Here is a 27,483-nt window from a genome sequence, read left to right on the forward strand (position 1 = left end):
GAACTAGGGGTCACGTAATGAAACTCCAGAGAGGATGACTCAGAACCAATATCAGGAAATATTTCTTCATGGAGAGGGTGATGGATGCCTGGAATGACCTTCCAGAGGAGGTGGTGAAGACAAAAATGTTGAAAGATTTCAAAGGGGCATGGGATAAACACTGTGGATCCCTAAAGGCTAGAGGATGGAAATGAAGTAAAGAGTGCATGGAGGTAACCTGCTGGTGTGGCGGTTACTACACTTGACAAATAAGCCTTCATACTGTTGATGCAACGCCATTACTGCTCTCTGCTTTTAAGGCAGGGGGAAAAGAGGAAAAGGGGAATTAGATTCAGACAGCAACCAACAAGGACACTGGATTTTATGGTCTGGGAAAACAACTAAGCATGGGGGGGAAAACAAATAAGCATGGGGGTAACTTGCTGGTGTGGCATTACTACCCTTAACCAACCTGCCTAATACTTTGGAAGCTACACCAACATTGCTCTCTGCTTCAAAGACAAGAGGTAACAGGGAATTGGACTCAGACAGCAAATAACAAGGGCTGTGACTTTGATAGTTTGGGAAACTAAGTAGGGAGTGACTTGTATGGCGCAGCAGATGCTGCCATAAGCTTGCTGGGCAGACTGGATGAACCGTTTGGTCCTTTTCTGTCGTCATTTTCTATGTTTCTACTTTAGGAGCCTAATGCTGTAAATCAAAGCTAAGCACCTAACTACCCCCCAATAGCTACCCACTTCAACTTTACTCAATGTTTAAAGAGGCCAATTTAAGTGCCTGAATCCCAAACAGGCCAATGCAATATGGACATGCTATAAACATGGGTCCAAACTGGGCACACTTTTTTTTTTTTTTTTAATCGCATGCACAATCATCTCTCCTGTGGCAGCTAATTTACTGGCATAATATGCACACACAATATACATGCCCCGGAGCGTGTATATTGTGGATGTATTTTGTGTGTCCCCCCAATTTTTTTTTTTTAATTTTTTTAATTGCAAGACTTATTTTTTTTTTTGCCTGGGGCTGTTTTCTGTGATTCTTCCTACTTAGTAGTGCAATGATACTAAGTAGGAAGAATCACAGAAAAACAGCTTTTGTTTTTAAGTTAAGCCCTTGATGAGGAAGACGACTTAATGCCTGCTCCGGGGCAGGCGTATAATTTCATAGGTTAAAAAAGTGCACCTCAGGCACATGGAAATTTTTTTGTATTGCGGGGTAATAGCTAATAGCCTCATCTACAAGGAATTTACACGTGATTTATGTATTTATTTATTTATTATTTAGTAGTTTTTATATACCGATGAACATTGGGAACATCTCATCGGTTCACATTAAAATGAAAATCAGCAACAAGTGATTTACAGTGCAACAAAGAACATGAGAGTATATAGATACGGTAACATTGCAACGATTCACAACTTATGAATAAAATACGAAGCTTAACAATATCATTTTTACAAGAATATTACTATTTACAGAAATTTCGAGAAGGCCAGTGGGGAAGAACATCATGGGGGGGGGGGGGTAGGCATTATGGGAGGGAGGTGTGTTGATGAGCGCTAATAGCTACGCGTGAGATTTGGAGGCGCATTTTGAGCGTGCTGATCCCTTACTGCATCAGGGGTTATGGATGCGCATTGTGCGTCCAAATGCTCGTTAACCTGTGCATTGGGCTGGGTGCACTTTATTGCATCGGCCCCAAAATTAGGAACCTATGACCTCTGAAAATTGACCCACTAGATATTTAGATGCAATTTTCAAAAGCCATTTAAGCGATAAAGGGATTTTGGAAATTTTGAAAATTGGTAGCAGTGATCTGGATGCCAATTAAAACCATGTTGACTGAGATGGAAGCATTTCAAGTCCTTCTCTCTAGGTGAGACTTAGGTGATACATCTGACTCTAATGTTTCACAAATTATTCATATTGTATTGTGGAAGCTAAGGATGGTCAGGTCTTTTCCTGGATTTAAAATACATTAAGATGGTCACCCATGCTATGATTATGCCATACCTGGGCTGCTGTAACCGTCTATGCGTGGTCATCCCTGACTAGCTTAGAAATAAATGGCAGGTGGTTCAGAATGCAACAGCCACAGTAGCTTAGGGTTGTGCCAGATGGGCTTCTATTATCCCTGTTTTGTGGGTTTTTCTATGGGAGCTCATTTTCTTTTCTTTTTTTCTTTATATTTTATTGAATTTTAACATTACATTTTGAAAAAATCCAGGGAAAAACACATTGGAATCTAGAAATTATAATCACAACAACCTAATACATAAATCCACATATAATTCCAATAAACAAGTCCCCATCCTGGGAGGCTATTACGGAAAATAAATTAAAAAGAAAAAACTGCAACAATTACAGTATATAGGGAGACTATTTACTTAATTTACCATACCATTCCACACATTCAAAATATTTTTGCTATCTGTTTATCCACAAGAAATGTCTCTAAATGACTAGGATCTTGAAAAATAAATCCATTTTTCTGATAAATAACCAGACACTTACAGGGGAATTTTGAAAAGAAAACAGCCCCAAGGGATAAGACTCTAGGTTTTAACAAAATACAATTTCTCCTCATTTGCGTGTTTCTAGTAACATCAGGGAATACCTGAATTTTTTGACCACAGAAAGATATATCTTTATTTCTGAAATATTTTTGAAACACCAAATTTTTATCTTGCTCACCAAGGAAACCAAGAGTATTGCCCTTGTAGGAATGTCATCAATAGATGCTTCCAAAAAGGAGGTCAAATCAGGACTATCCCCCTGTATAATGTCCAATTCTTCACCTCATTCTAAAACGAGGAATATAATATATTTCAGAAATTAGCATTTCTTTTGCAGTTGATATGGATAATACTTCACCTATATATTTTCTAAATAGTTCAGTAGCAGATAGTAATCTAGATACTGGAAAATTAAGAAAGCGAAGATTCCTCATACAAATCTAGTTTTCTAAGTTTTCCAATTGTTTCTGAGAAATTATACTATCTTTCATAAAGGCATTACTTGATGATTGTAACAGTTACTTGAGTAGTTATATTACTAGACGATACCTCTAAATTATTAATTCGTGAACCATAATCCTCTAAGGTATTTTTAATTTCACTTGAACATTTACCAAACTGAGCAGTGGATAAAGATAATGATTTTTTCATATTAGTAAGCAAGTCCATACATCATTTAAAGTTACTTTCTGGGGATCTAAAGTCTCAATAGTTAAATTTCCATATTGTAAAGTGGGACTTGGCTCAAAGGAGCCAACTTCCTTTAAGTCAGACCGAGGCCTGACTGAATTGCTCACAGTTACTTGTGAGTTAGCAGACATCGAAGGAGGGGTTTCTGTGACAGTGTGGATTGGTGGTAATGGGTTAGGACTTTCTGGGGAGCCAGAAGAAAAAGAAATTTCAGGAATAGTACTCCTTGTAGACTGACTCACCCGATGCTCCACATGTAAATCCATTGGTCCTCTCACAGCAGGCTGTCCAGGAGACACTTTGTTTTCCTCTTTCTACCCATAAAATCGGGTATATAAAAGGTAACAAACAACCGCTATAAGGGGATATTCAACAGATGTTTTATGGATTTGTCACTGTATTTATTATGATGGGTAGAAGGATATGGCTTATGATGTTGTTTTCTTTGATATCGCATATTATGAACACGTTGTTTTGATAGTCATTGCTACAATGTGTCATTGAATTGTCCATAGGACTTCCTTGTTTAAGCGCACTTTACTTGAGTAAATGGCTTTTGAAAATTGTTACAATAGTATGCTATATTTATGCGCATAACTCCTTTGAAAATTACTTCCATAATTTTGAATATACATTCTTTATTTACAATTTTAAGAAGCTGTAGACATGAAATACAGTAAAATTGTTCATATTTGCATTTTTTTCAAAATTTTCAAACAAATTATTTGGGCGGAGGAACTGGGGATATGATGATGAGACCAAATACTGTCTAGTGGATAGACGACTTCTGTTTATGAGTATACCTCTTTCTCTCTCATCATACTGTTTAGATATAAGAAGGATTTATAGTTCCACAATTTTTCTATTTTTGGTTTTTAGATGTGTGTTGTTACTAAATTACCTTTTTTGCATAGTGGATAGAAGGATATTAACATTTGTTGTCAAGAGTAAAGAGATGAAATGGTTTGCTGGGTGGAAGTGTGGGTGTGTGGTATTGTGATCAGGGTAACAAAGAAAACAGCTCCATTGCCTTGGGGTGCTCATTTTAGACTTTTAGGGCTGGATTTTAAAACACCTATGCGCGTAAATCCCAGGGGTTTACATTCAGGTACTGTAGGTGTTTCCCTATCCCCAGACGGCTTACAATCTAAGTTTGTACATGAGGCAATGGAGGGTAAAGTGACTTGCCCAAGGTCACAAGGAGCGACAGCGGGACTCAAATCCTGGTCTCCTGGTTCGTAGCCTACTGCTCTAACCACTAGGCTATTCCTCCTCCCCTATTTTCAAAGGCCCTGCTATGTGCGTGTAAGTACAGGGGCCTCAAGAAAGGGGAGGGGGCGGGACATTCCCGGGACCAGAGTTGCACTTGTGCAATTACTTTTGAATTTTCAAAAGTGTGTGTGTATTTTTTCTCAGGAAATCTACCCGCAGAAAATAGCAGATGTAAATGCATGCAGGCATTTTTTCTGAGATAATTTTCAAGGTGCAAGTTTGCATGTTGAAAATTGGTGACAGTCCACAGGTAAAAAGTACCCATAGACTTTACATCAATATAGGAAGTTGGAAAATTACCTCCTCAGTCACTCATCCTCCACATTGTTCCCTAGATTCACTTATTGACTCTCCTCTTATTTTTACCTCACAATGAAGTCTCTAGCCCCTTCCCCATACACCAGCCCTAACATACTTCCAACTGCACATTATTCCCTCTCTTGAACACATTCACAAAAGCTTTCCTTTATGTTTTCACAATCATTGCACACACATAATACATATGGGCAGAAAGCAACCAATTGGTCCATTCAGTCTGCCTATTTATTTCTGCCCTCACTGCCAAGTATATATCCCAGTTGTTAGTCATACAATATTTCCACCTGTAGGATATCATTCCTTATCCAAGACAGTTTTTGTCATCTTCCTCCCAATATACTCCACTTTCTGGGGTAGCAGCACATGGAAGATCACATTTTTAGTTTAGCCCCTGCACTGCTCTTCTATCATGTCCAAAGTCAAGGTTCCACAGTAATCCAAACAGCCAACACCACTAGCACAGTTGTTACCCAAACATTCATCCTCCCAGTTCCTCATGGTCTTTATTAATGGCACTCCACCACGACCAACCCACTATACTAGTCTGTTCATCTAGAAAAGTGCATAGCTTGACAAAGAGACCCAGCAAAAAAGCAGATTTTTTTGAGTCATGACAGGTCAATTTTATAATATGACAGGTCAATTTTATAATATGCTCACATCTATGCATGCATGTTATAAAATCGGCTACCGGCGCGCACGACTTTATATTGACGCGCACATGTGCGAGCAACTCCCATCTCGAGCGCATAAGGGGGGATTTTAGTAGGTACGTGCGGCGACACAATAGGCCCATTTCCCAGTTCCCTCCTAGTTCACCCCCTGTAAAGGAGCGGATTTCTTAAACCCCCTATCTAATCTGCCTCCCTTTTACCCTACTAGCCCCGACCCTTAAAACCCTAGATCTTTTTGTTTTAATGCTTACCTGCAGTCCGTAGAGCAGCAAGTTAAGCAGTCATTAGATCCCGGCACAAACTTGAGGGCAACAGTGACTGGATGGTGCTGTCCTGGTCTGCCCATGCCCCATCCTGTCTCCACCCAGACCCCACCCATGGCCCACCCCTTTTTCACCATACCTTCTTTATTTGCATACCGGGCGATACACATGTGGCTGCGGGCCTCTTAAAATTCGCACACCCACGAGTGTCCCGGTCATGCGAGTATCTCCCAGATTTAACACGCGAAGGGCTTTTAAAATTAGCCCTTAAGGCACCACCATTTCTGTTAGGTTCCAATTTCAGTTGTTACTGACCTTTCATGAGAGGTCTAGAACGGGTAGATGTGAATCAGTTATTTACTCTTTCAGATAATAGAAAGACTAGGGGGCACTCCATGATGTTAGCATGGGGCACATTTGGAACTAATCGGAGAAAGTTCTTTTTTACTCAACGCACAATAAAGCTCTGGAATTTGTTGCCAGAGGATGTGGTTAGTGCAGTTAGTATAGCTGTGTTTAAAAAAGGATTGGAGGAGAAGTCCATTACCTGCTATTAAGTTCACTTAGAGAATAGCCACTGCCATTAGCAATGGTAACATGGAATAGACTTAGTTTTTGGGTACTTGCCAGGTTCTTATGGCCTGGATTGGCCACTGTTGGAAACAGGATGCTGGGCTTGATGGACCCTTGGTCTGACCCAGTATGGCATTATCTTATGTTCAGCCTGATAACCAGACTCAGCTGCTAATTAGTTCTACTACTATTTATTTTTTGCTGCTAAAGATGCTCTATGTTTTGCCCAAGCCTTTTTCAAGTCTATTACCATGTTAGATTAAAGCACCCATTGGGAGAGTATTTCATGCATTCATTACCCTTATGGTGAAAAAATATTTTATTTTGATTGCTATAAGTTTTTGTTTGTTTTTTTATAAATTTTATTTTATTTGTATTTGCATATTAACAATTACAAGAATCTTTCTTGCATTAGGAAACCATGAGGTTTACAGAAATAAGTAATAGCATATATATAACTCATTACAAATCCAAAATTAACCATCCCCCATACTTATAGGCAACATGGGGGAGAGACAATAAGAAAATGAAGCAGTTATCCACTAAGAAAAATACAAAGAAAAATACTGGACTCCCTGCATTTTTTTTTTACTAATTATCAGAGATTTATGATGTCAATCCCAAAAGCCCCTTTAGTTGTTCCGGGTCTGTGAAAACATTTTTCATTCAGGTAATTCACCATACATCTGCATGGGTATTTTAGAATAAAACTACCCCCCCCCCCCCCCCTTTGATACAAATCCTGCCTAAGAGCTACAAATTTCCTCCTACGCAGTTGCGTATTTCTTGCAAGGTCAGCGTATAACCATACTTTTTGTCCGTAGAATGTGGACAATCTCGATCGGAAGAAGAATCTCATTATGGTATCTCTTTCAGAGATGAAAGCAAAAGTTATCAAGAGTGTCTCTCTCTTTTTCACTTCTAGTTCCGTAGAACTTTGCAAAATTTCAGAGATGTTCAATGATACTTAATCTGTGGGATTCTGTTCTTCCAAATTTTCCTGCTTTTTCATGATATCTTTTTTTGACCCAATATAATACGCCTTAACAATAACTGGAGAACAAGTTGATGGTATTTTCAGGATATGCGTCATATATTCTTTAAAAAGTTCAACTGGGGAGAGTTGATCCATCACAGGAAAGTTGAGCACTCTCAAATTCAGTGCACAAGCTGTATTCTCTAAATTTTCAATTTTTTTCAACATTTCTCCTTCTGACTGAATTTGATGCTGTTGAATCTTCTCTACTTTATTCAAACATTCATCCAGACTTGAAATTTTCCTTTCTTGTTCTCTCAAATTATCAGTATTAACTTTTAAAGACTTATTTGTCTCAACCACGGCTTCTGTTAAGGATGTTATAGATGCTTCTAGTTTCATAATTACATTCCATATAGTGTCCAATGTAATTATCACGGGTTTAATAATTATGTTTTTACTAACCTTGGGTTTTGCTCCCTGGTGTTGCTGGATATTCCAGCCAGAGTCCACAGCAACTGGTGTACCGGCTTCGAAGGGAGCTTTAACAGCATTTCCAGCCAACCTTTGTATTAGAGCCGCTGATTTTTCTGCTGTTCCACTCCCTTCTCTGCATGGAGCTCCAGCTCCTTCATTGCCTTCCACTGAACCTCCGGCTCATTTGCAGCACCCAGGTGTTCCTCCAATATTTCCCCTGGTCTCGTCAGACCAGCTCTTGGTGGCGACGGGGTTACCGGCACCCCGGGGCTTACTGATATTTCGTCAACCAGGACAGGAGAGATCTGCTCCAAACCCTGCCCATCAGCGGTGCTCTCGGTGGATGTAGCAGGGGGTAAGCCGAAACACTCAGTAATACTTCTTTGTGACGCTTCAATTGTTGAAACAGGCAAGCTCTTCAGCTTTGCCTCTCTCTTTGTGTGAGGCATTCTCCATCGTCTTGGAAAGAATTTTGCGGCAAAGAAACTTGAAAAAGGTAGCAGCAGAGTGTTTACAGTACTCTCAGTAAGCGGCCATTTTGTCTCTCTGCTATAAGTTTTTAAAAAGAGGATTTGAGATTTAACGTATATGGGGTGATGTAAGTAAGCATGTATAAACTGATGAGTTTCTTAGATGGCAATTGATGGATGCAGTCTGGGATCAGGGAGCTTATTTGCTCAGTAAATCTACAGCTGAATAGTTGCAGAGAAGAATGGGGAATTTATTATGTCATTTGAACTATATGTGTTTGCTTTTTATGCTTTATATTTTTAATTGTTGTCTTTCTTTTTAAGTTTGCTTGCATTACAATTTTAAAATATATTCTTAGCATGGTTTTTATGAATGGATTATTGTAAACTAATTAGAAATGTTGATTGACAGTATAGAAATATTTTAATTAAATACATTTCCTGATGTTTCTCATAAGTTTACCTTCTCAAGAGTCTCATATCATGACCCTATCTTCCAAATCGCCCTTTCCATTGAAAAGTAGTTGCTTTCTGTGCATTATTCATACTTTACAGATAGAAATTTTGGGCTGAAATTCCATTTACATGATGTTCAAAATTAATTTGCTCTTAAGAGTGCATGCAGTAGACTCAGATGGAAAGTTAATGCTATATCTGAAAGCGATCTTGAACCAGATGATTCAGTATCAATTAAAGCTGATCAGTTACAAAACTGAGATATTACAGGTAAAAAACTTGGAATTTTTTCGACAGTTGCATCTCAGTTTTGGAATACTCCACAAACTGAATGTCAATGGGCACTAGACTACTTGGCCTTCAGATGATATGTAAAGATTTATATAGGGGCAGATTTTAAAAGCCCTGTGCGCGTAAATCCAGCTGGATTTACGCGCGCAGGGGACTTGTGCACCGGTGCGCCTATGTTGCATAGGCCGCCGGCACGCGCAAAGCCCCAGGACGTGCGTAAGTCCCGGGGCTTTGCTTGGGGGCGTGTCGGGGGGGCAGCGCGGCATTCGGGGGCATGGCCGAGGCCTCCGAACCAGCCCTCGGGCCGGGGAATGGTGTGCTGGCAGCCTGCCAGCAGGCGTAACTTTCTGAACAAAGGTGGGGGAGGGATTTAGTTAGGGCTGCGGGGTGGGTTAGGTAGGGGAAGGGAGGGGAAGGTGGGGTGGGCCGGAAAAAAAGTTCCCTCCGAGGCTGCTCGGCTCGGCACTCGCAGGTTGCACAATTGTGCACCCCCTGCACGCGCCGACTCTGTATTTTATAACATGTGCGCGGCAGCGTGCAAATGTTATAAAATCTGGCGTAGATTTGTTCGCGCCGCGTTGCGCAAACAAATCTACACCCGCACATACCTTTAAAAATCTACCCCATAGTGTCTGATTAGTAATTCAAAAGTCGACAGGCTTATTCAAATGTAGACATTGTTTATATTATTTTTAAGTTCATTTGTTTTTTTATTTTTATGTGTTTTTATTTATATTTTTTATTGCAGGATTTCATGCTTATAGTTTGAATATTATTTTTAATTGTTTTTCATGTTCTTGTTATGTTTAATTTTTGGATGTGCTGTTTTGTTATGTAGATATGTATCATCTGATACTGTTATCTCATTCAGTTTTTATTTGTTTTTAAAGCAGCTTTGGGCAGTTTGACTACAAAAACAAGTTAAAAATTGTTAAATTAAATCTTAATGTTTCCATCATATCTCCCATTTCTCTCCTCTCCTTCTAAGCTATCCCTTTTTATTTCCCTAAGTCTCATCTCAGAGGGCTTCTGGCACAGGACCTAAACATTTTGATAGAGCTTCTTTGGACTGCCTTTACTCTGTCTATATCCTTTAGAAGATATTTATTTATTTCATCTTAACATATTGCAGATGCAATGGTTCACGAAGTGGTTTACAAATTATAAACATATCTTGTCCCCTCCCATGCCACTCTCCATATATCTTGTTTATCTTGCAGTAAAGCCCATAACCTAAAATCTTAATTTAATAAAATTCTCATCTCCCTCCCCTAAAAATCCCCACTCCCTCCAACAGTCACCAACTCACAGGAAAGATCAGACAGACTCACCCTCCCAAGGCTCCCAATCAGAGGGTCCAGATCAGTCCATCCCTAATCTAGACAGATATTCCACCAAAAACTTCAAAACAGCAATTTAATATATTAATGAAACTTCAGGTAATTTCTCGATAAATTTCCAAAGGCACTTTATTCCATAAGGCCAGACCTATAAAACTAAATTCTGTGTTACAGGTTCTTATCAGCCTCATTTGATAGGGTGCTGGAACCTGTAACAGAGCTTGATCCAGTGACCTTAATATCCTAGTCATAAGGCATTAGACAGCATGAAAGAAGATCCAGACCTGGATACAGTATTCCAAGTGAGGATACACCAATGACCCATACAACTGCAGAATCTCTTCTGTTTTCTACTAATTATGCTTTTCTCTATAGATATCCTAACATCCCTTTGGCTCTGACCACTGCATTACTGCACTTTTTCCACTACCTAGAAAATATTAGATATAATCACCAAGAAGTCTCTTTCCTTTCCCCTCATCGTGATCCTCTTCTTGAGCTTTCTTTTGATTGTTTCTTCTACCATCTACTCCCTTACGCATGTCTACTCTGTTGCAGATATATGCATCATATTTAAAAAAAAAAAAAGTTTCCCCTTCAATATCGCTCACAAAAGAACTGAACAGAATTGCCCTAGAACCAACCCTTGAGGCATTCCACTTAACATCTTGCCTTCTTCAGAGTGAACTCCATCCCACTCTTTGCCATCTCACTCAACCAGTGTCTAATCTAATCAATCAACTTATGTTTCACCCCAAACTCCTCAGTTTATCAATCATCCTCCTCTTATGCAGGAGTAGCAAAAACTTTGATGAAATCTAAACATTCTACATCAATTGAAGAAATGGATGAGATTCATTTGACATGATATGTAAAACCATGCTGCCTCAGATTTAAAAAGCCACCAAAATCAAGATGTTTCGCTATACTTTCCTTCAAATGAGTTTCCATTAATATTCACACCATCAAAATCAGACTCATCAGCCTATAATTTCTAACCTCCTCCATTTTACAACTTTTACAAAGAGGGAACAACATCAACCATCTCCAGTTATGCAGAACCACTCTTCTATCTAAAGATTTTGAATAAGTCCTTCAGCAGATCCACCTGAATTTCTCTGAGTTCCCTTCATATTCCATGATATATCCCATCCTGCTCAGGGCTTTGGCCATGTTTTCTAGTTCCACGCAAACATAAATAACATGCCCTCCATCCCACACCATACATACTCTTCCCAACAATAGCTGGTCCTTTTCCAAATTCGTCTTCAATTAATACAGAACAAAAATTTTTTTTGACATTTTTGCTTTTTCCTCATCCCCCTCCAAACATTTAAACTCTGCTCCTCTAAGTTTTACAATCCCATCTATGCCCTTACTCCTTTCATTAACATACCTGAAAAAAGACATCACCTTTTTAGATATCTTTTCTTCCACTCACAATCCTCATTAGTATCCCCATTTCTTTCAACTTAAAAATATATTATTCCTTTTGATCCTTTTTCTGAGTTGCCATGCATGTTTTAAATGCTGGGCAAACGTTCTTACTTTTTCAGTCACTTCTTTTAAAAATTGTATTGCTCTCTTTTTTCCGCTCTTACTTTTATTTACTTTCATAACAAATATTTGTTGCTCTTTTGTCATCTCCATTTAATTAAGTCCACTGTTTTTCACCTCACTTATATCCCCCACTCTACCCGCTCCACTATTCCAAAATTGGTATTTTGTAAACTTAGGACTAACACTTTCATGCAACTCTTCTCCTCCTTATCCATTATTTCAAACCACTTTATCTGATTATCACTAGTGCTCAAGTGGCAGCCTTCTGGGACATTATAAATGCTTTCTCTGTTCATAACTACAGATCTAGTATTACCCCTTTCCATGTGGATTCCATTAGCATCATCAAGGCACTTACCTATTCCCTCTCAACAATATTTACCACTGAGTTGGTGCCCTTATAACAAGGTAACATTGAAGATCCAAAATGTTAAGGGAGCAATGAAAGTGGGGCCAATGTCTCCAGGCTAGCATGGCCTGGAGAAGTGTCAAGAGCAGCATTGGAATCATCATAACAGCTGAATTTCATGCTTTCTTCACATTATAAGGAACATAGGCTAAGAAGTGACATTTCTTAACATAGAGATCTGCATGAATAACAGGGATATAGGGATGTGCTTTCATTTAAAATGAAAGATGATAAATGGAATTTTGGTTATTTTTAGCTTTGTTTTCAATAATAAACCCCCCCCCCACTAGCAACCAGTCTCAAGTTCTCTCCTCCCCCCCCATATGCCAAACATTTCTACACCACAAAAATATAAAACAAATTATACCATGCAATCTCCCCCATCCCTCTACGCCCCTTGCATCTTTATCCATCTATGGAGTCCAAAGAGGGCTGTAGTGATCCCTACTGGCTCCCAACCCTCTCCTATAGGGATATCTAACCAGTGATATAGATTTGCATATACACTGTTGAACAAAGAAAACTGGTCAAAAGTCTCCCTGAATGCAGATGAAATAGTAATTTTGATATATGGATCTGTGTAGTCGATTTGCTATTTAAGCTAAGTATAGCTGGATCTTTAAGATATATTAGTAATTTGTGACTTGGGTTGAACACTAAAGGATGAATGTTTTAATCGCAAGTAAAAAAAAAAATAATAATAATAATAACCTAAGTATCACACAGGACCTATGATTATATACTTGGGTGGCCTTCTTTGAGAGTGGATGCATCTGTATAGAGGCAATAATTATCCAGCCATATATAATTACTAGTGAAAAAAATAATATTAATATACAATGTCTGTATAATAACTTAAAAGAGTTTTAGAGAAATTTTGGGGTGTTCCATTTGTTCACCACTCTTTTTGTGAAGAAATATTTTCTTATACTGCTCCTGACTTTATCCCCTTTAAGTCTTATAGCATGACTTCTTGTTCTAAATTTCCTAGCTACTGGAAATACAAGCTTCTAAAAAATGTTTCCTAAAAATGTATCTACTGGCTCACAATATGCTCACAAACCAGTTCGTGTTGTATGGCTTGGGTTCACATTGTGTGCAAGTTAAAAATGTTTCCATTGACGTTACATATCATGGTTATCTTTCAAAAGCATTGCATTCTTTTCTTGAGGCAATACATTTTCTACAAATATTCAAAGCTATAATAAAATATTTCCTTTTCCAAAGTTGACTTTCAGAGCTATATGCTAAAGAAATCCAAAGATTTTGAATGAAATTGCATAATTATTGTGTCAGAAGTTAGATGTTTCTCCATTGTCCTATCTGCCTGTGCTTAAGTAGAATGAAATCCACTTTGAAGTGGCTGAAAGGCAGAATATAAATCAAATAAAAAAAATAAAATATATGATATACCACAATCATACTTGAAAGGGATTGCAAAATACAAATAAGCTAAATGAACATGTTTAATACTAGTTTTTCCCAGTCTTCTAAATCAAGGTAGAAATTACATTTTATTGTTATTAAAGTTTTAATGCTATATTACCAGTTCAAAAAGAGAAATCTAATTTTATATAGATTAACTCTCTCTTTTAACATTGCATTTATTCATTGCACAGCATCTTAAACTGCAGAACATAATGAAAGCAGCACTAACTTTGTTCCTAAACAATAGATTTGTCGAAAGCCAGTGTCTAATTTTCACCCAGGATCCCTTTGGCAGATTCTTCACGACACTAAAAGTAGTCTAAGTTATCTGAGCTTTAGAAAACTGCTTTCATATGTAATACTAATTTTCATAGTATACCAGGTATTTGTAATTTGACTACTTTTTATGTATCTACTTAAATTCTGAGAGCAGCTTAGGCAGAGATTGTATAATTAAAAGCTTAACAGAAAATTAATACAATTGATGTTGCAGACTTATTTTGCTGGATTTATTCCCAATTCTGAGTGTCATCTACCTTTTCTTCCTTCCTCCCCTGCTATAGAGAGAAAATGAACAGAGACAGGGTTACCAACCTGTGTGCTGCCTCCGATGCTTGGTGAGGGCATGACGTGTCCCACCGGCAAAGCCACAGAGGTCACACAGGAATGACTTCTCGCCTGTTGCAACAATAAACAGATGAGGGACTGTGGAGGTCACAGATCATTAAAACATATCTATCAAGGCTTTCAGGGTTACTAATTCCTCCAATCAAATGTTTCCATGTAAATATGTCAAATGGGAATGAAATTACCACTGCGGTTTATTGACTGTGATAAAATCTGAAAAGCACCACTGAACATAATTACATACTTGTCAGACCCATAAAAATTAGCTTTATTATCAATGGAATGGTTTTGTACAACTTCATTTCTGTTAGATGTCTTCCAGATGGGGCTGCTTTATGCACTTGAACAGTTTTTATGCATATCCTGATTTTTTACAATTCCCATACATCTGGTCTTTTTGTGCTGAGTGAAGATTGCTGAGAAAAGTTAATATACAGTATGTATAAATCTGCTTAAATAAAATATATTGAATTTACTAACAAATTAAGGATACTGAGAAATTATTAACTGCATTTATCAAGGTCTTCCTCAGCAACTGTTTAATAATATTAAATACATGATCTAATGCATGAATAAAATTAATAGCCTAAGCACAATAGAAAAAAATATATAAATATATATTCGGTACCAGTGACAATTTAATGACTTGTCCATTTTAAATATATTCATAATATAAACAAAACATGTCTTGGTATTACTACAGAAATCAGACAAAATTTCAAACTATCCATTTTTAATCATAGTTCCATGTTGCAAATTGCCATAACAATTAGGGATAGATTTGGCAGACACAGTACCCATTTAAAAAGTTTAAATGTTTCATTTGTTTAAGTATGTTTATTTCTACCATTTTGTCCAAATGTTTATAAGGACTATTTTGAAAGATCTTTAAATGGTTAGATTGGCCTAACTGAAAAATGTCCCCCTTAGAGTAGCCAAAAATATGCACTGGCCTTCACAAGATGCATACTTTTTTGGGTAGTCTTTAACTTAGGAGGAAGAAACGGCATGAATAGATTTTATTTTTAAAGGTATGCATGCTGTTTTATTTTTGATTGGCTGCCCACAGAAACAGCTGATGCAAATGTACATAGGTATTGTATGTGCATATTTTTTGCAAATATTACATGTCTACAAGAGTACATGTGTAACTTTCAACAATGCAGGCTATGCAAAATTGTCTCTATATGTATAATTTATAATATATTGGTATTATCTACTTATATATCCAGTCATTATATAGCAAACTCTAAAAAAAAAACAAAAAAAAGAAGAAACTCAGTTGATCTTCATAGAAATAAAACTTGTAAACTAGAATAAATGCACATAAATGATATGTTTTATAAGTAAAATAAGGATTTTATGTTATGTACTCTGTTAATTTAGACACAGAACTACATATCAGAAGACAATGGGCCAGATGAATCCAGGAGTTTTTACCATTTTGAGTGCATATTGAAAATGCTTAGTATGTCAGTGCAGAGACTCCAAAAATTCGACAAACAGCAAGTCTAAATCACAGAAATGGGTGAGTATTCCCAGGTGCATGAACCTTAGTTTAATATGCATCTGGAAGAAAATGTTGAAGAAAAACAGCTTGTGGGTGGATTTGGGCATGTCGGATATGGACTATTGGTGGTGGTTTACTTTCAGTTCTTTTGGCCACAAAAATGTTCAATGTAATAATTCTATGAAATAAACAACTAACTCATACGGACAGTATTCTTTGGACATTGGACATGTGGCCTGTGTTCTATATGTGAACAAGCGATTACAGGTCTATACTGGAGTGATGCAGACACTGGAAAAACTTATGAAGCAAAATCTTATTCAGACCATCAGACAGCGGGTGTTATGTATATGATCATATATCTATGTTTGAAATAGTACAGTGGTAGAACTCAGCACTCAGTTAAAACGCACCTCATAGAACATCGAAGTTGTGTCCAGAAAAGAAAGTTGCAAGCTCCAATAATGCAACATTGTGTTTAACATTCACATTAATTTACAGATTTGAAATGGAGAGTAAAAGAGCCACCCCAGAAAAAGTTATGGCAGGGGGACCTGAAAAATTATTTAAATTTTAGAGAGCAATATTGTATTTCATTTCAGTAGAGTATCTCTGTCCTCATTGACATATACTATTTAAATATGGCAAGGTAGGGAAGTTATCAATGGATGACATCATTTCCTGTTACTCGCCATGTTTGATGAAGGAGGAAACGCTGAGAAAGTGTATGTAGTTTCCCTGAGGTGACTGAATGAGCTGAACATTACAGTAAGATTTTTTTTTTATAACAATATGATTAATCTCATTTACAGATACAATTCAGTGACCATACCTTGAAGGAGGACAAAGTTGTCCAAAACACATTCCTGTGTTGGGTTGTACTGGGCATTTCAGGAGTTTACTGGCTAAGAGACTGCAATGGCGTTCATTTAAGAAAATCGAGATTAGGTTCGCTTTGGATATATTTCAAGATTTAACAACACATTGAACTGAATTGACAATTTCCATTTTATTTGCAACAGAAACGTTTTCAAAACATATGTTAATGTTTAATATTTTTTACAAATGATTAAATATAAGGCAGAGAATAGATTGTGTGAGAGCACTTCTTGATGATGCCTATTATAATGGTCATATAATAAACTGTTAATATCTGAGGTAGGGGGAGGACTATAAAAGCAAGTTTGCTTACCATAAATGGTGTTTCTGTAGATAGCAGGATGAATTAGCCATGCTGCCATGGGAACTGTCAATCAGGCCCAGGAGGCGGAACTTCCAAAGTGATGTCAGAGCTTTGCTCTGAGGCTACACGTGGTTTCCCGCGCTCGGATCAACTCTCCTCAGTCTGTGATAAAGCAAGCGTGGTCGTACAATAACGACGGTCGACAGTGCAGGGAAGTGGGTGGGTCAGCATGGCTATTTCATCCTGCTATCTACGGAAATACCGTTTACGGTTAAGCAAACTTGCTTTTTCCCGTCGACAGCAGGGCTGAATTAGCCATGCTGTCATCGGAGTCCGAAGCTCCCTAGCACGCTGCACTGAATTGTGTCAGTCCATGTAGTGAGTGCGGCGTGCTGGTAGTTACGTGCCAGTCGACCCTGCCAGTGGCTTATGCAAGGATTGTAATAATGTTCGTCCCAACTTGGCATCATCCGCCATCTGCTGGTCTAAGCAGTAATGGGAAGTGAATGTGTGAAGAGATGCCCAAGTGGCAGCTTTACAAATGTCCAGTGGTTGAACATGTTTTAAGTGAGCCAATGAAGCTGCCACCGCCCTGGCTTGATGGGCAGTGGGAAGCGAAAGTAACTTGGACTGCCATTTTTCATAGCAGAAGAGTATACATTTAGTAATCCAGCTAAAAATAATCCGCTTCGCTACTGGAAGTCCAGGAGTATTTGGATTGAAAGATACAAAAAGTTGTGAAACTCTGTTAGGTGAGTGTATTCGTTGCTTATAGTAAGCCAACGCTCTCTTGCAGTCCAATCTGTGCAGAGGTTCTTCTTGTTCGTTCTGATGGGGTTTTGGACAGAATGTAAGTAGTTCTATGGATTGGTTCAGATGAAATTGGGATACCACCTTCGGCAGGAAGATGGGATGGGTTCGAATGAGTACTTTATCATGGTAGAACTGTAGATATGGGATATAGTGTACCAAGGCTTGTAACTCGCTAACTCGGCGAGCTGATGTAACCGCAACTAAGAATACTTCTTTCCAAGTCAAGTATTTGAGATACGCCGCATCCATTGGTTCAAATGGGGTAGCATCAACTGTTCAAGGACCAGGTTGAGGTTCCATGGTACGAGGGGTTTTGTGACTGGAGGGCGAAGGTGAGTGAGCCCCCAGAGGAATCGCGAAACCATCAGATGATGGGAGATCGGTTGTCCTTCATGGAGCCGGTGGAAGACAGTTATAGCACTAAGGTGGACCCGGACAGAAGCCATGACAAGGCCTGCTACGTATAATGTATGTAGATACGTTAGGAGAATGTCCGGGGTGCAGGTGAGCGGGTCTGCTCCGTTTGACATGCACCATGCTGCATAGCATCTCCATTTGAGCTGATAGTTTATTTATTTATATATTTTTATATACTGACATTAGATCAGTGATGTCACATCGGTTTACAGATAATGGAAGGAAAATAAGCGGGGGCTACTTATTTCTTACAGTGAAACGTATCTCAAACAATGCAATGTAATGAAACAAATTCTTGTGTATATCTAACGAGGCAACATGATAAAAATTGAAAGCCAGTGATCTGGCCTTATTCTTCCAGAACAAAATCTCCAATACCCTGGCTAGATTACCTACTAACCCTAACATGCTATCTCCAGATCCCCCCCCCCCCCGAACCTAGATGTTGGTTTGGAATCCTTTGATCCCACCTAAGCTATAGAGGTGGAAACCCTGATAAAAAGATTGAAACTCTCCTCTCACCCTCTAGACCAAATCCCATCCAAACTCCTGATTCTCATACCAGAATCCTTCTCTAAACATCTAGCAGATATTATCAACTGCTCCCTCTCACAAGGAATCTTCCCGGACGCTCTCAAATTGGCCACCCTTAAACCCATTCTCAAAAAACCAAACCTGGACCCGGATGATCCCAACAACTACCGCCCCATATCAAATCTGCCATTTGTAGCCAAGATCATGGAGAAAATCGTAAATAACCAACTTTCAAATTACCTGGAGGAACATAATATTCTACACCCTTCACAATATGGATTCCGAAAAGAACACAACACTGAAACTCTCCTCATCTCGCTCCTAGATCAGCTATACACTGGCATTGACAAAGGACAGTCCTTCCTCTTAACTCTTCTTAACATCTCAGCGGCTTTCGACACCATAAATCATACTACCCTTATAAAGCCCTTCTCGACATCTCTGCAGCTTTCGATACTGTAAATCATAATACCCTTCTAAACCGGCTATCAGACATAGGAGTCGCAGGACCCGCCTTCAGATGGTTCGACTCTTTCCTTAGCAACAGAGGCTACAAGGTTAAAATCAATAAAGAATCCACTCGCACTAACTCCCCATTCGAAGTCCCCCAAGGCTCCTCATTATCGCCCACTCTGTTCAATATCTACCTACTCCCTTCTCTGCCATTTACTCTCAAAATTAAATCTGAAGTTCTACATATATGCAGACGACATTCAAATTTTAATCCCCAAATCTAATTCACTGGATTCAGCTCTCAAAACATGGGATTCTCACTTGCAAACGATCAACCTCCACCTTTCAAGCCTCAACCTGGTGCTTAACACTAACAAGACAGAACTCCTGCTCATCACCCCAGAAGGTAGTCCCTTCCATCAAAAGCTACACACCAACACACAAATTTCCCACGCAAGAGACCTTGGAGTCATAATAGATAGTCACCTGAGCCTAAAGAAATTTATAAACCACACTACAAAGGAGTGCTTCTACAAGCTACAGGTACTCAAAAAACTCAAGCCGCTTCTCTTCCATCATGATTTCAGATCGGTCCTCCAAGCCATCCTGTTCTCTAAGGTCGATTACTGCAACTCCATCTTGCAAGATCTTCCTGCTACTACAATAAAACCCCTCCAGCTGCTTCAAAACGCAGCGGCGAGAATCCTGACGAATACTAATCGGAGAGAGCACATCTCTCCCATATTAAAAGATCTTCATTGGCTCCCAGTAAACTTTAGGATTCTATATAAATCACTTACAATCATTCACAAAAACATTCACCATCAGTTGCCTCTTGACCTGCTACACACTCTCAAACTTCACTCTACAGCCAGATCCTTAAGGGAAGCCTACAAAGGATCCTTACACGTTCCTCCAATCAAAGCAGTGCACCACTCAAATATCAGAGACAGGGCATTCTCAACAATAGGTCCCTCCATCTGGAACGCCAAGCCCCCGGACCTCAGGCAGGAAACCTGTCTCCTAACTTTTAAAAAGACATGGCTTTTCAGTCGAGCCTTTCCCTGTTCTTAGTCCAATAGCTTGACTCAGAACTGTTCCCAACTCTACTGTAATTAAACAAGCACTAAGACACACTAATACGTCATGAAAACATTGGCTCCTTTGCCTCCCTCCCACACCCTCACCTGTATATAGTATACTATCTCTGTTCTCCCCCCTTTATTTTCCTATCCCCAGTTTTTGCTCCCTTGTTATAATGTAACTTTATGCTTCATCAAATTTTGTCTTTTGTTAATTGGTTATGGTTAACTGCTTAGTTCGATGTAAACCGAGTTGATTTGATTTGTATCAAGAAAGTCGGTATATAAAAGCCTTAAATAAATAAATAAATAAAAAATATAGAATATAAAAATAAAACAATGATATGAAATTAATTCTAGCACAACTTAATGGGATAAGAAAAACTTAAGACGAAACGTAGTGAACATAATCAGCATGCGACATGGGACTTGTGAGCAGAAAAAATGTGTAACGGGTCAGACGGGAATAAGATGCTAAAAGGAAAGTGGTGGTGGGGGATATTTATTTATTTATTTAACGAGTCTTTTATACCGATATTCATGGGGACATCATATCAGTTTACAGCGAAACTAAAGAATGGAAATTACAAAAATCAGGTATGATCATTGGGGGAAGGCTTGCCGGAAGAGCCAGGTTTTTAGGTGTTTTTTGAAGAGCTATGTTGAGGGTTCAGATCTTAGTTGTGCTGGAAGGTTGTTCCAAAGTGAGGGTCCGGCTATGGACAGTGCACGTTCCCTTTTTGTGGTTAGATGTGCTTCTTTTGGGGTGGGGATCTGGAGAAGACCAGTGTTGGAGGATCGAAGGTTTTGTTGCGGTGTGTGATGTCGTAGGGGCATGCTTAACCAATTCAATTTGTCATTGTGGAGTGACTTGTGGAAAAGAGATTGGACTTTGTGTTGTGTTCGGAAGATGATGGGTAGCCAGTGGAGGTCCTTGAGGATGGGAGTGATGTGGTCTGATTTCTTTCAGTTTGTGAGGGATCTGGCTGCTGCATTTTGTAGTAGTTGCAGCGGTCTGATTGTGGCTGCAGGGAGGCTGAGCAGAAGAGAGTTGCAGTTGTCAAGCTTTGAGAATAGAATGGTCTGGAGGGACAGTTCTGTAGTCGTGTGGGAAGAGGAGCGGTTTGAGTCTTTTGAGGGTCTGGAGCTTTAAGAATCCATCTTTGATGATGGTGTTGATGTGCCTTTTGAGGTTGATTTCCGTATCGAGAGTGACTCCGAGGTTTCTTGCTGTAAGGGTTAGTTGTTGGTTCGGGAGGATTGTTGTGCTTTGATGTTTGAGATTGCGGTTGGCGTTGTTGGAGATATGGAGGATTTCAGTTTTTTTATGGTTGAGGGAGAGTGACAGCTGAGCGAGGAGTTGAGTTATATCCGACAGGTGTGTGTCCCAGGTTTTAAGAGTGTTTTCGAGGGAGGATTTGAGGGGGAGCAGAATCTGTACATCATCTGCATATATGTAGTATGTAAGGCCTTTTTTGGAAAGAAGGTTGCAGAGGGGGATCATAAAGATCTTGAACAGGGAGGAGGAGAGGGAAGATCCTTGGGGTACACCGTGTGGTAGGTGGATTTGTTTGGATTGAGAAGATTCTATTCTTACTGAGTAGGACCTGCCGGAGAGATATGAGTCAAACTATTTGAGAGTGGTGTCACATAAGCCAATTTCTTTTAGTCTGTCAGCGGGGTGTTGTGGTTGATGGTATCGAATGCTGCGGATATGTCAAGGAGTATTCAGGAGGTATGATGTGTTCTTGTCCAGGCCTCTGAGAATGGAGTCTGTGAGGGATAGAAGGAGTGTCTCTGTGCTGAGGAGTTTTCTGAAGCCATGTTCTTGTGGTGTTCTAGACTGTCGGAGAGCTGATTGTTGACAGTTTTTTCCAGGATTTTGGCAATGAAGGGCAGGTTGGAGATTGGTCTGTAGTTGGCAGGGTCTGAGGTGTCTAGATTCGATTTTTGGGGCGGATAGGTTTGATGATTGCAGATTTTAGATTGTCTGGGAAGATGCCCTGTTCCAGGAAGAGGTTAATGATGTCAGCTATCGGCTTGGCAATAATGTTTGAGACTTGCTTAAAGAATTTTATTGGAATGTGGTCAAGGGGGTGTGTGGCGGGGTTTGTTCTTTGTATGACTGGCTCCACTTCCGTTGATGCAATGTGATCGAAATGAGCCCAGGAGGGAATGGATATGTTGGGAATGGATAGTTGCATCTCGTGGTTTTCTGGAGGCCAAAATTATGTTTTGTACAGAAATGAAAAATCCGTGTTCAGCGAGGAGCCGCTCAACCTCCACGCCATCAGATGTAAGGAGGCGTGGAGCGGGTGCAGGAGGGAACCATCCTCTTGTGACAGGAGGTCTTCTCAATTCGGTAATCGAAAGGGCTCTGCTGTCGAAAGCCGGAGGAGGTGTGTGTACCACGGTTGATGTGGCCAAGCTGGTGCCACTAGGATTAATTGTGCGCCGTCTTGCATGCACTTTTGTAGTGTTTTGGTAATGAGAGGAATGGGGGGAAACACATACATTAGGGTTTCTGTCCATGGAATTAAAAAGGCATCCTGGGCATTCCGGTACAGACTTGGCCAGACGGAGCAGAAACGAGTTGCCTTTCAGTTGGATTCCGTGGCGAAGAGATCTATTGTCGGTTTTCCCCATCTCTGGAAGATCTCTTCTGCTATGATTGGGTTGAGATACCCTGTTTAATTTGTCTGCTCTGGTGTTGGAGATGCCCTGTAGGTAGGTACCTTGCAACTGAATTGAGTGTCGGCTGGCCCATAGCAGAATGGTGAGGGCTTCTCTGCAGAGGACCCATGAGCCCGAGCCGCCTTGTTTGTTGATGTAAAACATGGCTACCTTGTTGTCCGTGTAGACCATTTCCCGATGACCCCAAAGGTGGGAGACAAAGGTCCTTAATGCGTAGCGTATCACTCGTAGTTCTAGGAGGTTGATTTGATACGACTGTTCCTGTCGTGTCCACAGGTCTTGTGTCTGCAGGTGGTTGAGACGTGCCCCCCAGCCCTTGTGGGAGACATCCGTGGTGAGTATTGCATTGTGAGGTAACAGCAAGAATGGAGCGCCTTTGCTGAGCGTCTGTGCATGCAGCCACCAGTCTAGTTCTCTGGACATGGCAGATGTTAGGGATACTGCTATCGTCAGGGGTTGGAAATGTTGTCGCCATTGTCGTTTGAGATCCCATTGGATGTGGCGCATGTGAAGTCTGGTAGTGGCTACTGCATGAATGGCTGCTGCCATGGGTCCCAGCACTGTGAGAATTTGAAGAGCTGAAGGCGTTGGTGTGTGGTGGAGGTGCCAGAAGAGCTGACACATTGTGATTCTCCTGTCGTGTGGTAGGAAAACTCTGTTCTGTGTTGTGTCTTAGATGGCTCCTATGAACTGAATCCTTTGGGCAGGTTGCAGATTGGACTTTTGGTAGTTGATGTTGAGGCCCAACTGACTTAGGTAACGAATCATATCGTGAAGGTTTTGTAGTAGTGTCTGCGGGATGGACGCTATCAGGAACCAATCATCCAGGTAAGGAAAAATTATAATTCCCTGCTGATGAAGGAATGCCACCACCACTGCCATGCACTTGGTGAATACACTGGGTGCTGTCGAGAGACCGAAGGGAAGTACTTCCCTTCGGTCTCTCGACAGCACCCAGTATTGAAAGTGCTGGCCATGAACTTGAAAGGATACGTATTGCCAGGAGGAAGGATGTATTGGAATATGAGTGTACGCATCCTTGAGATCTATGGAACACATCCAAGCTGTGGGTGGAATCAGGGGTAGTATGGATTTGAGAAATATCATCTTGAACTTTTCCTTGACAATGAATTTGTTGAGGTCTCAGAGGTCCAAAATAAGACGCAGATCCCCGGACTTCTTTGGAATGAGGAAGTATGGGGAGTAGAACCCTGTGCCGTGGTTGGATGGGAGGAGGCGTTGAATCGCCTGTTGATGAAGTAAAGTAGACACTTCCTTTCATAACTGCACAAGGTTGGATCTGGGCCCCCTGGATGTAAGGTGAGGAAGGGGCGGTGGGCTCAGGAAAGGGATTCGATATCCCCAATGGACAAGGTCCAGAACCCACCGATCTGATGTTATTCTCTCCCACTGCTGAAGTTGAGTTGTTATGCCTCCTGCCAGTACTTGGTATGATGGTGGCGGAGCGAAGTCTAAAAAGAGGGGTTAGACTTTGCTGCGGTAGTGGGTTGTTGTGTTGCTGAGCGCTGAGGTCGCTGATGGCCTCTGTGGTTTTGGGGTGCTTGTGTTTGTTGCTGTGGAGGAGGCTGATACGGTGGTGTTCGGTATGAGGTATACGAATGGTACGGGTATCGCCGGAGGTATTGTCTTCTGTTCGGGGTATAGTAGCCCCTTGACGCAGGGAAGGATTGTGAAGTGGTGAGAGATTGTACCGCTACAGACTGTTCTTTGAGTTACGCGATTGTCTCCTGTAATTGTGAACCAAAGAGATTGTCTTCTTTGCAGGGCAAATTGGCCAGTTTGTCAAGTACATCTGGGTCTGATGGTCCTAGTGCGAAGCCATGCAACTCTGCACGCCGCAATAGCTGCCGCTGAAACCCTGGAGGAGGCCTCAAAGCCCTCGTACAAGGTACGCAGTAAATGCTGTATGGCTTCTTCGACGTCTTGCATCAAGATCGGATCTGTAGGCGGAGTCTGCGATTCTGAACCCTGTTTAAGGTGCTGTACACATTCATATATATACTGAATGATATAGAATTGATGATAGCCTATTCGGGCAGCTAACATTGAGGCCTGAAAGGTTTCTTAGCAAAGTCGTCCAAAGTTTTCAAGTCTCAACCCGGGGGAGTGGATGAGTAAATTTTTTATTTATTGGCCCAAGCCATGGCGGATTCACCACCACAGAGGCTTGGGGCAATTGAGTAAACGTGTAATAGGATGATTTTTGCATCTTGAACTTTAGGTCCATTTTACTAGAGTCTGCCGGTAGTGTGAAGGGTGACTCCCACTAACATTCGAGAACCGAATCTAGAATGTTATGTGCTGGCAATGCTGTTGGTTTTGCTGGAATGTCGACGATTTTGAGCAATCCTAGGGTGTCAGTTCTAGGGTCTGGTACCTTTTGTATATCGAGATTGAGTAGCTTTCCCATTTTTTTCCAAGAATTTTGGATAAATAAGGTCCTCGGGCGGAGAGTACGGTTCAGCGGTTTGCTGTTCTGGCTCCGAGGGATATCCCGTTGACAACTCGGGAATTGTAGTATGACCCGTAGGTGATGTGAAATGGGAAGGAAAGTCCCGAGGTGTCGGTACTGTAATGGTGACTGGAATGTTAACTGGAGTCGGTGGTGAAGGCATCAGACTGAACCAATCATTGCAGAGACAGTGGTGCTGTACTTGGAGAACTGATTGGCAACTTGTAGGAAGCTTGCATGACTTCAAAAAACCCCGCCAGAGCGGTAGATAAAGTGGAAAACGCCTCCTGTGTCTGTGGAGGCATGATCGGTCGATGTGTCGTGCCTCGGCGCAGCAATGCAGCTAATATTATATCAGAGTCCGGAGGGGGTGAATCAGTATCCCGGGTCTGAGGGGAATCTAACGCCTTCCGTTTCTTTGAAAGCGGTTCTTGTAAACTGTTCCCGCTAGTGCGGGTTTTTGAGACCGACAACATGCCCGAATAGACCTTGAGAGATGAGGAGTCGGCACTGGAACTAGTTCTTCGCTGGAGTCCAGGGAGGAAGGCACACTGAACTCCAAGGGCAGAAATCCCTCTGCCTGTGAAGTGTGATATCTCTTCCGAGGCTGAGGGGCAAGAGAATGTCAATCCCTACCCTTCTTCCTCGTCTTAGTGGCCATAGAAGGTAGTTGTGTCTATGGTGTTGAAGAAGCGGTGGTGTGCGTCGGTACCTGCGATGATTACTTCGTGGTCTTTTTCGATGCCAGCTCAGTAGGCCTGTTTTTCCGTCAATGTGTAGACGCGGCAAGATGCGATCGATACGTCGGCGTCGACGCATAGTGCTATTTTGGTCCTTCCAGCGCAGTCGATACATGCGCTGGTGGACACAATGGTACAAACGGCGTCGTCTGCATCGCGTCAATTGAGGGGTAGATACGGTCGGCGCCATGGGACTCTGTGCCGAGGGCCTTGGAGCACTGGGCTCGTCGATGCTGACGACTCCCTTCGACTCCTTACTCTGCCCCGAGTAGAATCCCTGCGTCTGGACATCTCAGGATGATTTTCCTGTCCATGATGGCCTCCAGGCCTGGAGGTAGAGGGGTCAACAGAGGCCACTCAATGCTGCTGGGGAGGCGCTGTTGAGGCTGAGCCCGGCGATGATCGCGCCTCAGGGGGAGGGGGTCGTACGATCCACCCCGGCCTAATTTTAGGGTCTCAATTTTGTCCGCTCTCTGCCGACACGCCCATGGGGACATCTTACCACAGTGGGAGCAGGTGGCTATCGGGTGGTCTGGACCCAGACATCAATAGCACCTGTCATGTCCATCCGTCTGGGACATCACCTTACCACAGGCGCAAGGCTTAAATCCTGAGAGACGAGGGTCCCTTCTATCTTTCATCTTTTTTTTTTTTTTGACAAAACTGAGGTGGTCTGGAGCTCCGCATGCGATCCCGCGTGCAGATAAAACAGACTGAGGAGAGTTGATCCGAGTGCGGGAAACCACACGCAGCCTCAGAGCAAAGCTCTGACATCGCTTTGGAAGCTCCGCCTCACGGGCCTGATTGACAGTTCCCATGACAGCATGGCTAATTCAGCCCTGCTATCGATGGGAAAGATTGCAAATATACAAATATTGACATGCATTTCTATTTCTAAGGTACTTTCACATGAGTGTTCAATATTATTGGAAGTTACAGATCTCACTATATATTTTTCTTAAGGCCACTGACCTGAAACTTTTCTCATTGAATGTCAATGGCTTGAATCACTGTATATCCAGATTTAGTATTTTGTTTTACAAGAGACTCATTTGTTGCACATTGAACCTTTGAAACTAAAGAGATACTGGTTGATGTGTTGTTTGCTTAAGCATATCGTAAAAAGAGAGGTATTGCTATCCTGGTTCGTAAATCACTTCCTATTTATATACAGTAGACCAAATGGAAGATCCTGAGGGAAGATGGGTTGCAGCGTAGTCAAAATACATAATTAAGTCTAT

General features: G+C 40.9%; 1 protein-coding gene across 3 annotated transcripts in view; it reads right to left on the reverse strand.

Moving 5' to 3' along the window:
• Positions 1-27,483, reverse strand: part of ZNF407 (zinc finger protein 407) — a 1,322,856-nt gene that overhangs the window by 494,486 nt on the left and 800,887 nt on the right. For 2 of the 3 annotated variants that reach the window (XM_029590863.1, XM_029590865.1), the window contains exon 6: positions 14,311-14,394. The exons of the other annotated variant lie outside the window; for it this stretch is intronic. In XM_029590863.1, coding sequence (XP_029446723.1) covers positions 14,311-14,394 — 84 coding nt within the window. The remainder of the gene's footprint in view (positions 1-14,310; positions 14,395-27,483) is intronic. 3 annotated transcript variants of the gene reach the window in all.

Source organism: Rhinatrema bivittatum, chromosome 2 (genome assembly GCF_901001135.1).
Source record: "Rhinatrema bivittatum chromosome 2, aRhiBiv1.1, whole genome shotgun sequence".
Taxonomy (NCBI): Eukaryota; Metazoa; Chordata; class Amphibia; order Gymnophiona; family Rhinatrematidae; genus Rhinatrema; species Rhinatrema bivittatum.